The sequence below is a fragment of the Vicia villosa genome, unplaced genomic scaffold (assembly GCF_029867415.1).
Source record: "Vicia villosa cultivar HV-30 ecotype Madison, WI unplaced genomic scaffold, Vvil1.0 ctg.002345F_1_1, whole genome shotgun sequence".
Taxonomy (NCBI): Eukaryota; Viridiplantae; Streptophyta; class Magnoliopsida; order Fabales; family Fabaceae; genus Vicia; species Vicia villosa.
In genome coordinates, this window is record NW_026705901.1 from 99,713 (window position 1) to 113,552 (window position 13,840).

General features: G+C 35.2%; 1 protein-coding gene across 2 annotated transcripts; it reads left to right on the top strand.

The window, feature by feature from the left end:
• The first annotated feature begins 311 nt into the window (after positions 1–311).
• Positions 312–13,089, top strand: LOC131638608 (E3 ubiquitin-protein ligase PRT6-like). 2 transcript variants are annotated; one of them, XM_058909175.1, is made up of 19 exons: positions 312–717; positions 944–1,984; positions 2,225–3,354; positions 3,445–3,585; positions 4,810–5,053; positions 5,132–5,848; positions 6,157–6,345; positions 6,474–7,156; positions 7,986–8,037; positions 8,159–8,786; positions 9,717–9,925; positions 10,004–10,545; positions 10,644–10,748; positions 11,146–11,212; positions 11,390–11,467; positions 11,653–11,721; positions 11,820–11,927; positions 12,046–12,155; positions 12,634–13,089. In XM_058909175.1, the coding sequence occupies exons 1-17, from the start codon at positions 646–648 to the stop codon at positions 11,892–11,894; spliced, it is 6,042 nt and encodes a 2,013-aa protein (XP_058765158.1). In that variant the 5' UTR covers positions 312–645; the 3' UTR covers positions 11,895–11,927; positions 12,046–12,155; positions 12,634–13,089. The 2 variants fall into 2 exon arrangements, with proteins under 2 accessions (XP_058765158.1, XP_058765157.1); XM_058909174.1 differs by having other exon boundaries at positions 313–717; positions 12,019–12,155.
• The last annotated feature ends 751 nt before the right edge of the window (positions 13,090–13,840 follow it).

The following is a 13,840-nucleotide window of genomic DNA, read 5'->3' on the forward strand; positions in this document are numbered from 1 at the left end:
TATGAATGTTTGCAGGATATATATATATATATATATATATATATATATATATATATATATATATATATATATATATATATATATATATATATATATATATATATATATATATATATATATATATATATATATAGCCGCGCATCGGGCGGGTCACAGTCCAGTTACTCTATACGTGTTGTTATTTAGTTCACCCTAACTGCTTTGAACTGGTAATTCTATAGCTAACTTCTGTAGTTTTTCCTTTTCGAAACTTCAGTCCATTTTCTATTTCAAAAAATAAAATAAAATAATATTACAAAACTAGGTAAATGAGAGTAAAGAGAAAAATCGCGTTTGAAGAGTATAGAGTGTAGTAACTGCATTATAATATAAGCATCATCACCATCACCACCTTAATCAGTTTCATAATCGATTTCACATCAAAATTTGGGGATTTTGGAAATCCGATTAGGGTTTTCTTTTTTCAACTACGCGACTTGTCGCAAAGAACTTCACTGGTTCTCTCTGTTTTGTTATCGCTTCTTCGCGAAATCACGGAATTGAAGAGAGGAGTTTCGTTCCTCGGAATCAAACCTGGGGAGTGAAGGTTCTGGTTTTGATCCTCGCTCCTTGTGTTATCATCTCGTTCGTTTCGTGCGTTCTCTCATGGCAGATAACATGGAAATCGATACTCCCTCTGAGTCCCAATCCCTCAGTGCCCGAGATCGAGTCATTCAGGTAGTACATCGTTTTTTTTTTCAATCGTGAATGTTTCTTATTGAAAATTTACTTGATCACTGTATAAGTGTTGAATTTCTCCATTGATGATAAAAAATGAACAGTTATTGATATTATTTTGAGTGAATTTTTGGTTGTTGATGTTATTTTTTTAGTTTTAGGGTTTGGATTTTTTAATATTGAGATTGAAATGTATGTTTGATTTGTGGTTTGGTATGGTTTTCAGAGGCTTGTGAAGTTTGGGGTTCCTGTGGAGCAGCTTGACCAACCTGGTTTGGTTGCTTTTGTTCAAGAGAAGAGGGTTTTGATAAATAATATAGTGTATGCTATATTGCCTAGTGATGCTGAACTGGAGGAAGAATCGCAAGGTTCATATTTGAGTTCAAAGAAGATGTTTAAGGAGAGCTTGGTGTGGTTGCAGTGGTTGATGTTTAAGGGTGACCCGGGTGATGCTCTGAAAGGCCTTTCTAATATGTCGGTTGGTCAGAAGGGTGTCTGTGCGGCTGTTTGGGGGTCTACTGATTTAGCTTACAGGTGTAGGACTTGTGAACATGACCCGACTTGTGCAATCTGTGTTCCTTGTTTTCAGAATGGGGACCATACAGGACATGATTACAGTGTCATATATACTGGTGGTGGTTGTTGTGATTGTGGAGATGCGACGGCGTGGAAGCGAGAGGGGTTCTGCTCAATGCATAAGGGTGTGGAGAATGTACAACCACTTTCAAAGGAAGTTGCGAACTCTGTTTCTCCTGTGCTTGTTCCTCTTTTCAATTATTGGAAAGATAGGCTAACAGGTGTGAGTGATTCTGATCCGAAAGGAAAGAAGACCGCAAATGATCTGACTTTTGCTATGGCTAACATGCTTTTAGACTTTTGCAAGCACAGTGAGAGTTTGCTTAGCTTTATCGCTGGGCTGTGCTCTACTGGTTTATTGAACGTTCTGGTGAGAGCCGAGAGATTTTCAACTAATGATGTTGTCAAGAAACTCCATGAGCTGCTCCTGAAATTGTTGGGAGAACCTAATTTTAAGTATGAATTTGCTAAAGTTTTTCTCACTTACTATCCAAGTCTTATAAAGGAGGTCATTAAAGAGGGTAGTGACCTTCCTCTAAAGAGATATCCACTAGTATCCATGTTCTCTGTGCAGATACTTACAGTGCCAACTCTTACCCCACGTCTTGTGAAGGAAATCAACCTACTGAACATGCTCTTAGGATGTTTGGAAAATATTTTCATTTCTTGTGCTGAAAATGGACGTTTACAGGTAATGAGTGATTGTCTCTCTTTAAAGTATACAACTCTGGTAGAAGTGGTGTATTAGATATGCCAACAATACTGAGTCTGTATCTTGCTTTTATACTCGTAGATAATTTTGAGTAGATGGATCTAGCTGTGAAGACGGTTTAGATGTTTCTATAAATGAAGTGCAGTTATACTTCTTATTATCATGTTTTCAATCTTCTTTCACTATGTTTTGATAAAGAAATATATGATACTTTTACAGGTTTCCAGGTGGGTACATTTGTATGAGACAACAATACGCGTTGTTGAAGATATTCGATTTGTTATGAGCCATGTGGTGGTGTCCAAATATGTAACCAATAACCATCAAGACATCTCAAGAACTTGGTTGAAACTTCTATCCTATGTGCAGGGAATGAACGCTCAAAAGAGAGAAACAGGTCAACATATAGAAGAAGAGAATGAGAATGTCCATTTGCCTTTTGCTTTAGGGCACTTTATAGCCAATATTCACTCTCTATTTGTGGATGGGGCGTTTTCTGATGCTAGCAAGGGAGAGGCGGCTGATGAAACTGTTTGGACCTTGAATCGTAATGAATCGGATGATGGAGATGATCTAAGACATGCTAAGGTAGGGAGACTATCTCAGGAAAGCTCTGCATGTAATGTGACTAGTAGCAGTGTCTCTGCATCACCAAAGGTTCTTGAGATAAAATCTGATGCCTCTTCTCATCTGCTTCCATATTCAGTCACTTGGTTGATATATGAGTGTTTAAGGGCCGTTGAAAATTGGTTGGGAGTTGAGAATTCACCTGGGGCACTTCCTAGTGGTACTGGCAATATTTCAGCATTTAAAAGAACAATATCTAATCTCAGAAGGGGTAAATTGAAAACAAATGATGAATTTGGTTCAGAAAACGCCTACGCTCATTCCAATTTTGATAGTGGTAGAGCATCTGAAAAGTATATTCTCACGTCATCAGATGATAATGCCATGGAAGAAGATTTTACTATGGAATCAGATGGATTACGTTTTCTATCATCACCTGATTGGCCACAAATACTCTATGATGTTAGCTCACAAGATATATCTGTTCACATCCCGTTTCATAGATTCCTTTCAATGCTGTTACAAAAGGCACTAAGAAGATATTTTTGTGAATCTGAAGTGCTAGACGTGACTGACATTTGTGCTGCAAATTCATCATCAACAATCTATAGTGACTTCTTTGGACATGCTTTACGAGGAAGTCATCCATACGGTTTCTCTGCCTTTATAATGGAGAATCCTTTGCGTATTAGGGTCTTTTGTGCTGAAGTCCATGCTGGAATGTGGCGTAAAAATGGTGATGCTGCTTTACTATCATGTGAATGGTATAGATCAGTGCGCTGGTAAGTCAATTTTGTATTAGTATAATTTATATTTAACGGCTGAAACACATCCATTATTATTTTTTCTAAACCAGTCTTCTATTTCTACAGGTCTGAACAAGGTCTGGAGCTTGATCTATTTCTTCTTCAATGTTGTGCTGCACTTGCTCCAGAAGATCTTTTTGTCAGTAGAGTTTTAGAGCGTTTTGGATTGTCAAACTACTTATCCCTGAATCTTGATCAGTCTAGCGAGTATGTATTCTCCTGCAACACAGAAAACTTTTCAATTTTCATAAATCTAAAGGTGTTATGGCAAGTTGATGTCATATAAGTTCTTAAGAAATGATTTAATTGTTTTTCTCAAGTAACTACATACCACATGCACACCATTCATAGACCTTTAGGCTTTGTTTGGGAGTTTGGAGGGGAGGGGAAGACTTCTGGAAATGATTTTTAAAAAAGTATAGGAAAATATTTGACATTTTTTGAAAGAATGATTTTGTTTAGAATGATAAAAGAGTGTTTATCATTACTATATTTTTAATTTTCAAAATACTATAATAACAAGATAAAAATATTTGGAAAATTTATGTCAGCCCTCCAAAACCCTCTAAAACCCTCCTTCGATACAAATTTTGAGTTCCCCTAAATTAGGGGATTTTGTGATATGAGTAAAAACAAACCCTCTAAAACTCTCCCCACCTAAATCGTTCTATTTTTTTCACTCAATTCTTTCCTTTTTTTCAAAGCCTTTCCCTCCAAACTCCCAAACAAATCCTTATTTGGGAGAAAATAAATTGCTCTCTGAACTCACTTTTCCTGAAAATGCTAAACATTATGCTCTATATGTCGATGTATGGGACCACGAGAAATATTTCAGCCACACTTGTATAGAGGAGAATATTAACAAAATGATGCTACCTTAGACGTGTTCAACTAGGCAACAAGATAAGTGTGGTGAAGGTAGGCATGCAAGCAGCACCGTACTTCAAACTCATTGAAGAAAAGTATCTGTATATTCTGTTAACAAATTATGACTCTGTTACTTCCCATTGAATTGTTTGATTTAGTGTAAGACCCACTATCTTATAAGCTCAAGTTTTTATGTAGAGGTCTGTTATATATTCGACATTCCCCTTAACCGAAGTAAAAATTCTGAGGGCTTGAAATATGGTCAATGCACTAGCTTTCTTTACCTAAAGTTGATTTTTTTTATTAACTAAGAAGACTGCAAGCAGTAGGGACTGAACTCCTGATCTAATGAATATTGAATGTGTTGCTTGTCTTCATTTTATCATAGTCTGTTCAGATCTAGATCTCGTGTTCATCATCTTATGATCTGGGTTGATGATAATCACTTAGTTTCTTGTGTTTTATGTTGTGCTAGTTCAAACTCATCCGTTTTATATGTCATTGTTTCATTATCTTTTTTTGTGTACTATCAAAATAATAGTTCTCTTTCGTTCTTATTTTCAGATATGAACCTGTTTTAGTTCAAGAAATGCTTACTCTTATTATTCAAATAGTAAAAGAACGGCGCTTTTGTGGGCTAACTCCTGCTGAAAGTGTGAAAAGAGAACTAATTTATAAGCTATCCATTGGAAATGCTACTCACAGTCAATTGGTGAAGTCTCTTCCTCGTGATCTCTCCAAGTTTGATAAGCTTCAAGATGTTTTGGATACTGTTGCTGTATATTCCAATCCATCTGGCTTTAATCAGGTTTTGTAGACTTTTGGAAAAGTTTAAAACTTTCGTTTGTTCCCTTGTATTTGTTGTGATTTTCTTTTGTTATATCAGGGTATGTATTCTCTACGGTGGCTATTTTGGAAAGAATTGGATTTGTATCATCCACGTTGGAATTCAAAGGATTTGCAAGTTGCTGAAGAAAGATACTTGCGCTTCTGCAGTGTCTCTGCACCAACTACTCAGCTGCCTAAGTGGACCAACATTTATCCTCCCTTGAAGGGGATAGCTAGAATAGCCACTTGCAAAGTTGTCTTAGAGATTATCCGTGCTGTGCTATTTTATGCTGTTGTTACTTTTAAATCTCCTGAATCTCGTGCTCCTGATAGTGTTCTTTTACCGGCACTACATTTGCTATCATTATCATTAGATGTCTGCTTTCAGCAGAAAGAAAATAATGATAATGCATTTAATCATATTGCTCAAGTTCCCATTATAGCATTATCTGGAGAAATAATTGATGAGAGTTCTTTTTATGGTGTTGGGGAACAAAGCTTGCTGTCACTTCTTGTTTTATTGATGGGAATGAGCAGAAACGAAAATGATGACAGCAATGCAGAGGCTGGTGGTTTGTCTTCTCTAGTTGAAAGCTTACTGAAAAAGTTTGCTGAGCTTGACGATAGTTGCATGATTAAGTTGCAAAAACTTGCCCCTGAAGTGGTGAATCATATTCCTGAATGTGTTCCAACTGGAGACCCTAGTGTATCTTTGTCAGCTTCTGACAGCGAGAAACGCAAGGCAAAAGCCCGAGAGAGGCAGGCGGCAGTAATGGTAGGTTGTTGTGTTACAACATTTCTGTTTGATGATCCTCACTTGTTTTTATTGTACACAAAAACACTTGGACTTACTATACTCTTACTTTTTAAGCTATTTAAATTCTTGAATAATTTGAAAGATATGCTTCCCATATTTTTCAGGTTGGTATTTTACAGACTAAGGAAGGCATTTGGTTGCAAATATTCTTTTTTGTGCTAGACATAATTTGTTTACTTTTAGATCAAAACGGGGTTGACCTGTTCTGCCGTGATTGCCTTCACCATTTGAATTTTGTCTATTGGTTTACTTGTTTTTATATGTAGGAGAAAATGAGAGCCCAACAGACAAAATTTATGGCTAGCATTGAATCAATTGTTGATGATGACTCTCAACTTGGTCACGAAGGTGACTTAGAAGCAGAACATGATTCTGAAGAATCCAAACAAGTTGTTTGCTCTCTTTGTCATGACCATAATTCAAGACTTCCAATTTCCTTTTTGATTCTTCTTCAGGTATATGACGGTAGTACTGCATACCTGCTAGTAGCTAGATCATTTCTATTTGCGATGAGCTTTTTTAGATTTTATTTATACTTAATTCATCTTGTGCTCTAATTCATGCCTTTTTTTCTATGTACTAGAAATCTAGGCTTGTTAGTTCTATCGAAAGAGGTCCCCCATCATGGACCCAACTTCGCCGATCAGATAAAGAACCCATGTCTGTCTGTAAGACCAAGGAGACAGGCAAAACAGCTATTAATCAGAATTCAGGTAGTTCGGAATCAACTTTATCTTCCGACTTAACTCAGTCAGTTCATAATGCTACCAGTGAATTAGCTTCTAGTGGGCAACCTGGGGAAGTTAATACTTTTCTGCAATATATGAAGAGCCATTTCCCAGCATTGGGAGATTTTCAACTCACAGACACGTCTTGTGATGAAAAAGAAAAATCGCCATATACTTTTGAAACATTAGAGCAGGTTATGTACGTTTCCGTTCGGGACGAAATGCACAATCTTCTGTCATCTTCAAATTTCATTGATGAGGATGAGAAAGTTCCATCTGCTGAAGGGAGCTCAAATGTTAGAATTACTGGATCTGCATTGATTGGGAAATATGCAGCTGAAATTGTGAGAGAGATATCAGAGGTTTCTTCTGCATCTGGAAATGCTGGTAATGAGAATGCTTCTGTAGAATCAACATCACAGCACCTAGCAAATGATGGATTTGGCCCAACAGATTGTGATGGTGTTCATCTTTCTTCTTGTGGACATGCTGTACATCAAGGATGTCTTAGCCGGTACTTGTCTTCATTAAAAGAAAGGTACACGTTTCTATTAGCTTTATCCTTAGAACTCATCATTTCTCATGTTTATGATCTTTGTGCATAACTGTATAAGTATCTATTAAGTTTCAGAAAATGTGTTTTTAAGTCTATTTTCTCCAGTATTTGGGCTTCATAGGTGCTGAGTGTCTCAGACTCAAGTTTTGATTAGAAAGATGCAAATGTGCTTTGAGTAAGCATTGAAAAGGGGCTGAGTGTTTCAGACTCAAGTTTTGGTTAGAAAGATGCAAGTGTGCTTTGAGTAAGCATTGAAAAAGGTAATATAATACATGAATCCACCAGGACACAAGGGAGTAGGGTTCCGTTGATCACTAGAAGCAAGGGGTAAAGGTTCTCTGTTTGTATAACTTGTATTAGAAGGTAAATGGCGAGCCTTGCCTGCAGAGCAAGCATTTTGAAATTCTGGTACATATTTTTCAGAGAATTGAGTATTACAATGAGGGAGGACTTGTTTGGCTACATTAATAGCATGTGGATAGCCTGGACAACTGTCTCTAAGGGCCAAATTGTTAGGAAGAGGGAGAAGTCAGAATATCTGAAGCTCTGGACCTATGGAGAAGTAGTATCCGAAGCTCAGGACCTATGGAGAAGTAGTATCCGAAGCTCAGGACCTATTCATACACTTGGCACTGAGTTATTGAATCAAATCGAATGAACCTTTATGCACACACATGCTCACAATGCATGGATAGCTAAATTCTTTAAATAGATAGTCAAGTTCTTGTTTTGCAATGGTGGGATTATTATTATTTTGTTATTTTGACCCAGTTTATAAGATACTCTGATATGCTATATACTGCTTGGACAGATCTGTCAGAAGAATTGTGTTTGAAGGAGGCCACATTGTTGACCCAGATCAGGTTTAAATTTTTTTAAAAATTTATTTTATCAGTTTGGAAGGGTCGATAAATACTATCTGTTGATGTTATGATTTTTCAATACTCTAAATATTTTCCTTTTTGAACTGTTATTGTTTTCAAGGGAGAGATTCTCTGCCCAGTGTGCCGCCGACTAGTAAATTGTGTCTTGCCAACTTTACCTGGAGAATTAAACAATCCTCTTGTCTCTAGTATGAGTTCAATACATAGTACAGCCCCCTTTGCCGATTTGAATGACGGGACTTATTCACTTCGCCTTCAACAAGCCCTCAACCTCTTAAAGTTTGCTACCAATGCCGTTAGGAAAGATGAATTTCTAAAAGCGATTCCTTTGCATCATATTGATAAAACTAGACCAAACGTCGACAATTTTTCATTGGTGCTGTCTAAAATGTATTTCCCTGGAAAACAAGAAAAGTTATCGAGATTTTCGAAAGTTAACCACTCACTGCTGATGTGGGATACTCTCAAGTACTCATTGACCTCAATGGAGATTGTTGCACGTTGTGGAAAGGCTTCTTTTACTCCAAACTTTGCCCTTAGTGCCATGTATGAAGAACTCAAATCTTCAAGTGGCTTTATATTATACATGTTGCTGAAACTTGTTCAGAAAACGCGAAGTAAGAATTCTATCCACGTACTTCAAAGATTTAGAGGTATTCAGCTCTTTGCAGAATCAATTTGCTCTGGGGTTTCCCTCAGTCACGCAGATAATGTCATTTCTGGGAAAGGTATTATTCTTGTTCTCCTATTTCTGTTTCTTCAAACACATAAAACGATTTTACTAATTTGTTCACTATTTTAATTTCCCACCATTTTCTTTTCTATTATTAACTTGGAAGAAAAGGAATTTTTTTATTGTTTAACTGAAACAGAAAATTAAATTACTAAGTTCTCTCTTTTAGAAGAGGTAGGAGGTGAATCATAGGCAGTTACATATTTATTTACATCCCTTAATCTCATCTGAAGTCTCATCCATGTCCTGGAATTTCTTTACTCTTTCAGTAGAATGTTAGGCTTTGAATATGTAAGGTATTCACTAGTTTTTCATGATTTGCGGTTCTCATACGGATTCCAGTGCAATTCTAATCACATCTGACAGGAGTATTATTTTTAAGAGAAAGTCTTCTCTATTGCTGGCTGATGTTGTTTCAAATTTTTTGGTTTCATCGGAGAATTTTGTTTACTGTTTAATGTTTTTTAGGCTTATGTTTAGTTGTTTTCTACGCTTGTTTCAAATAAAAAGGCTTCCTACTTAGAAACTTCTAGAATAAAATTGTTCAGTTCTATTTTTTTTTTCATTGGTCAATTTTTTTACTGTTTAGAAGTTATTTACTGCATAGTGTTTATTTGTTTTCTAGGATTATTTCAAATAAAGGCTCTCGCCTTAGATGATTCTAGAATATACTTACAGAATTCTATTTTCCCTTTTGCCAAACCTAAAATAACAAGTTATCAAAACAATTTCAAACGAGGGCTTCTTTTGCATCTGAGGTCCTAGTTTAATCATTTAATTAACAATAATAATGATGATTCAGTTGGTTGTATGCATTGTCTGCATACCAAAAAAATGTTCGAATATATTCTCTGTTTTTTATAAGTGTTTCGCTGTTTTTATCTGCTATTGAGTGTACTATTTTTTAACCACTAAATATTCACAGGTGATATGTTATCAGTCTTGAAGCGTATTGAAATGGACCAGACGAACACTGATATATGCTTTTGGAATCAGGCTTCAGACCCTGTACTTGCTCATGACCCTTTCTCAACATTGATGTGGGTTCTCTTTTGTCTACCACACCCATTTTTAACATGTGAAGAATCTTTGTTATCCCTAGTGCATACTTTCTATATGGTAGCTGTAACCCAGGTTTGTACTTTATACTTCATCTTTGACGTGTTCTTTGATAGTGTTTCTATTTCCTAATCCATTTTCCTCTGGACACAGGCTATAATTTTGTATTATGAGAAATCTCAAGATAAATCGTCAAGCGAATCAGCTCTTTCAGATTGCATGATTACTGACATAAATAAAATTATGGGAGAGTCTGGAAGTGCTTCACAGCATTTTGTGTCAAACTATTTTGACCATAATGTTGATATTAAAGATGCAATTAGGAAGTTTAGTTTTCCTTATTTGCGTAGATGTGCATTGTTGTGGAAGATACTCTATTCTTCTATCCCAGCACCGTTCTGTGATGAGGGAAATATATCAAATAGACCATTGATTATCCCAAGGGACACAATGGGCAGTGCTGATATTAACAAGTTTGAGATTATTAAAATTCAAGAGCTTGAGAATATGTTTAAAATTCCCCCCCTGGATGTGGTTCTCAAAGATGAGCTTTCAAGATCTACAGTTTCTATTTGGTGTCGTCATTTTTGCAAGGAATTTGAATCACAGAGAATTCAACGTAATATTCATGTAACTCCTGCAGTTCCATTCAGGTTAATGACATTACCAAATGTTTATCAGGATCTCTTGCAGAGGTATTTTAATTATTATATTTTATTTTATGCGTTTCATGTCATATACGATACCATATTACTATTTTATATTATTAACTACAACATGTATTCATAAACAGGTGTATCAAACAGCGCTGCCCTGAGTGCAAATCATATCTTGATGATCCTGCTGTGTGCCTGTTGTGCGGTAGACTGTGCTCCCCAAGCTGGAAATCATGCTGCAGGTTCATTTTCTACCATTTTTTACCATTTTCCTATTACCACTTATGCTAAGAAAAGCATTTGAGCATTAAAGTTGCTTTAGATTCCGAAGCTATGCTGATTACCTGGTTTCGAATTCAACATAATTTACTCACAAGCTTATTGATAGCTGCTAAATCTTTAATTTCAGCCTCTAACATGAGTTTTTAAACATTAACGTGGTTGTAAACTTGCACGTAGTTATATTAACATTCAAATAAGTGGGTTAGCTAATGCAACAATTTTCTTATGCTCAAATACTTCTTAGCATTCATATTTTTGTTTACAGGCCATTTTAATTGACCTTGGTTTATTTATAATAATGCATTTGATTATTGATGAGAATTTGAAAGAATTTGTTTTTGTTCTGTTATATTTTAGGAAAAGTGGATGCCAAACTCATTCTGTATCCTGTGGAGCTGGTACCGGAGTGTTTCTGTTAATTAAGGTATTGCAATCTTTAAACATACATATCAAATTACTAGTCTGTCTTGTTCTTTTTCAGTATATTTTGAACTCACCTTTTGGATTTCCTTTTTCAGCCACCTTTTATTTATTCATTAATTAATTAGTTACTTGTTTGCATGGATACCTCGGGATTAATGAGTTGCATTTGTTTTAACAGAGAACTACAATCCTACTACAGCGATCTGCACGTCAGGCCCCTTGGCCTTCTCCTTACTTGGATACTTTTGGCGAGGAGGTCAGTTTACTTTTGAAATCTTTAAAATAGTATCAGTAATTTAGACCGTCTCTTCTATCTTTTCCATCAGATCTCTATACTTCTAGTGAAGTAATTAACTTTGCATGCGTTATTTTTTGTTTTAGAATTCTATTTAGTTTGCTTTTTTTTTGTCTTCATTTCTTCAAATTATCTTTTTACTTCAGGATTTTGAAATGAATAGAGGCAAGCCAATCTTCCTAAACGAGGAGCGTTATGCTGCTTTGACATATATGGTGAGGAAATATTTTATACTCACATTCACACCTTACCCGTGTTTCTGTTTTTTTAAATACCAACGGGCATTCGATCTACGGTTGTTTTCTTGTCTTAGGTTGCTTCTCATGGTCTGGACCGGAGTTCCAAGGTTCTTGGCCAGACAACTATTGGTTCCTTCTTCCTGGTTTAGTTCAAGTTATACTTGTTTAGTTGCAATATTAAGGTCTGACACGTGAATAAGCTATCTTTTGTCTTTGCTTTCTTTTCTTCCTTTCTTGGTTTCTGAAACACTGTTGGTGATATTATAAATACAGATTTTTTGGCTGGACAAATCTCTGCAGGGAGGAAATAGGTTCTCTAAATGAATTTATCAAGTTATACACTCCCCCTGGCTAATCAAAAGAGCTTTAGTCCATGCTAGGTCTATGTGGAAATTGTACAGCTCTTTCAGGTTTGCATGCTAAAACTGAGTTCATTATTCATATCAATTTCAATGCCCTTACTTGATTTCTATGGGAATATGCTTTCTTCTTGGATGGATCAAATTACCCCTATTCATTCTTAAACTTATTAAAGCTTCATTGAGAAAATGATGATAGATTTTCTTTGGGCTGGTATGGGCAAACATAAAATATAGATCCCCTTGTGTGCTAGGAGGTCTGTGGAAACCTGATTTCGGTCTTGGAAATTCGGTGTATAAAATATATATACTTTAGCATATCAATTGTTTCAGGTAATTGCATCATACCTGAAACAACCACCGGTATGATGCATGCTGCTGTTCATGTTGACCGAGTTAGCATATCAATTGTAACTTTGATAGTTTCTTTTCCGTTTTCTTGAAGTTAGGGTTTTTATTATGTATCGGAGGAGATTAGTTTGTGTATTGTGTACTTATAGTAATGGCTCCTCTTTTCACACGTCTGTAGAATGATTTACTTGGTGCATAAAGCTTTAGATCTTAGCTCTTGTGGGGATGATCTACCTGCTGGCCGTTGCTGTACAGAATTTCCATGCTAAAAGAATTGCAAGCTTAATTATGCCTCATGCTTAGTATGTAGATCTTTATTAAATTGATGTACATATGTGTACATATATCATCAGACTATAATGTATAATGTGGAATTACGAGCTTGTCCCTACTCATCAGTGGTTTAGCTGTCTGAGAAGACTATGTTGACTCCCTCCCCTTCTCTCTGACTCGGGTGTTTGATTGGGTCATCCTCTCTTCCTTGGTTACAAAACCAAAATAATTTCTTATTTATGGGCATATTGCACAGAAGGTGAATTTTTATATGAGTAATGATATGTTTACACTAAACATGACTACTACACCGTATTTATACGGTTTTGTTTTTCTATTATATTTAATAATTATTTTTTTACTTCTTTTAATACAAATTAACACATACCTTTAAAGTATTTCACATGGTATAAGTATAACTGTTCTCAATAAATATTAACCATTCCATCAAAATAAATGAGCTGAGGTTAATTCTCCCAATAAAATTAATTGATCTCTTTTGACATCTTCAAAATTTCCAACCTAAGTGGTGCTCACGCACCCTTGCGAAAAAAAAAGTCCTTAGAATTTAAAAATAAATTGTATTTTCAGATGCATCTCATGTAAACTACATTTCTCTTCGAAAGTGAGACATATCTTTATTTTGTTTAAAAAATAGTTCAAAATTATATTGTTAGAAAATTCAAGGTGAATATCGATGTTTTTATTTGTTTTTCTGGTAAATATATTTTGCTATTCTTTCATTAAAAAATTCAAGGGCTAAGAAGAATTCAAAGTTAGTAATTTATTTGTTTGGTATATGAAAGTCTTAAATCATGGTTTATCTATTCAAGTTGGGGGTTGCTTCATAATTGGTAGGGTTAAATATGTTTTTAGTCCCTATAAATATGCGATTCTACATTTTTAGTCTTTATAAAATTTTCTTTTAATGAATAGTCCTTCTAAAATTTTTATGCATGCAATTTCAGTCTTTACTATTTTCTAAAATTTTAAAAACTGTTAATTTTTAAATTTTTAAATAATTTTTTTTATATATGTTTAGAATACTGTAAAATATTTATTTACTAAGGTTTAGAATTTTTATAAAACGAGAAGAATTAAATATGAATTTT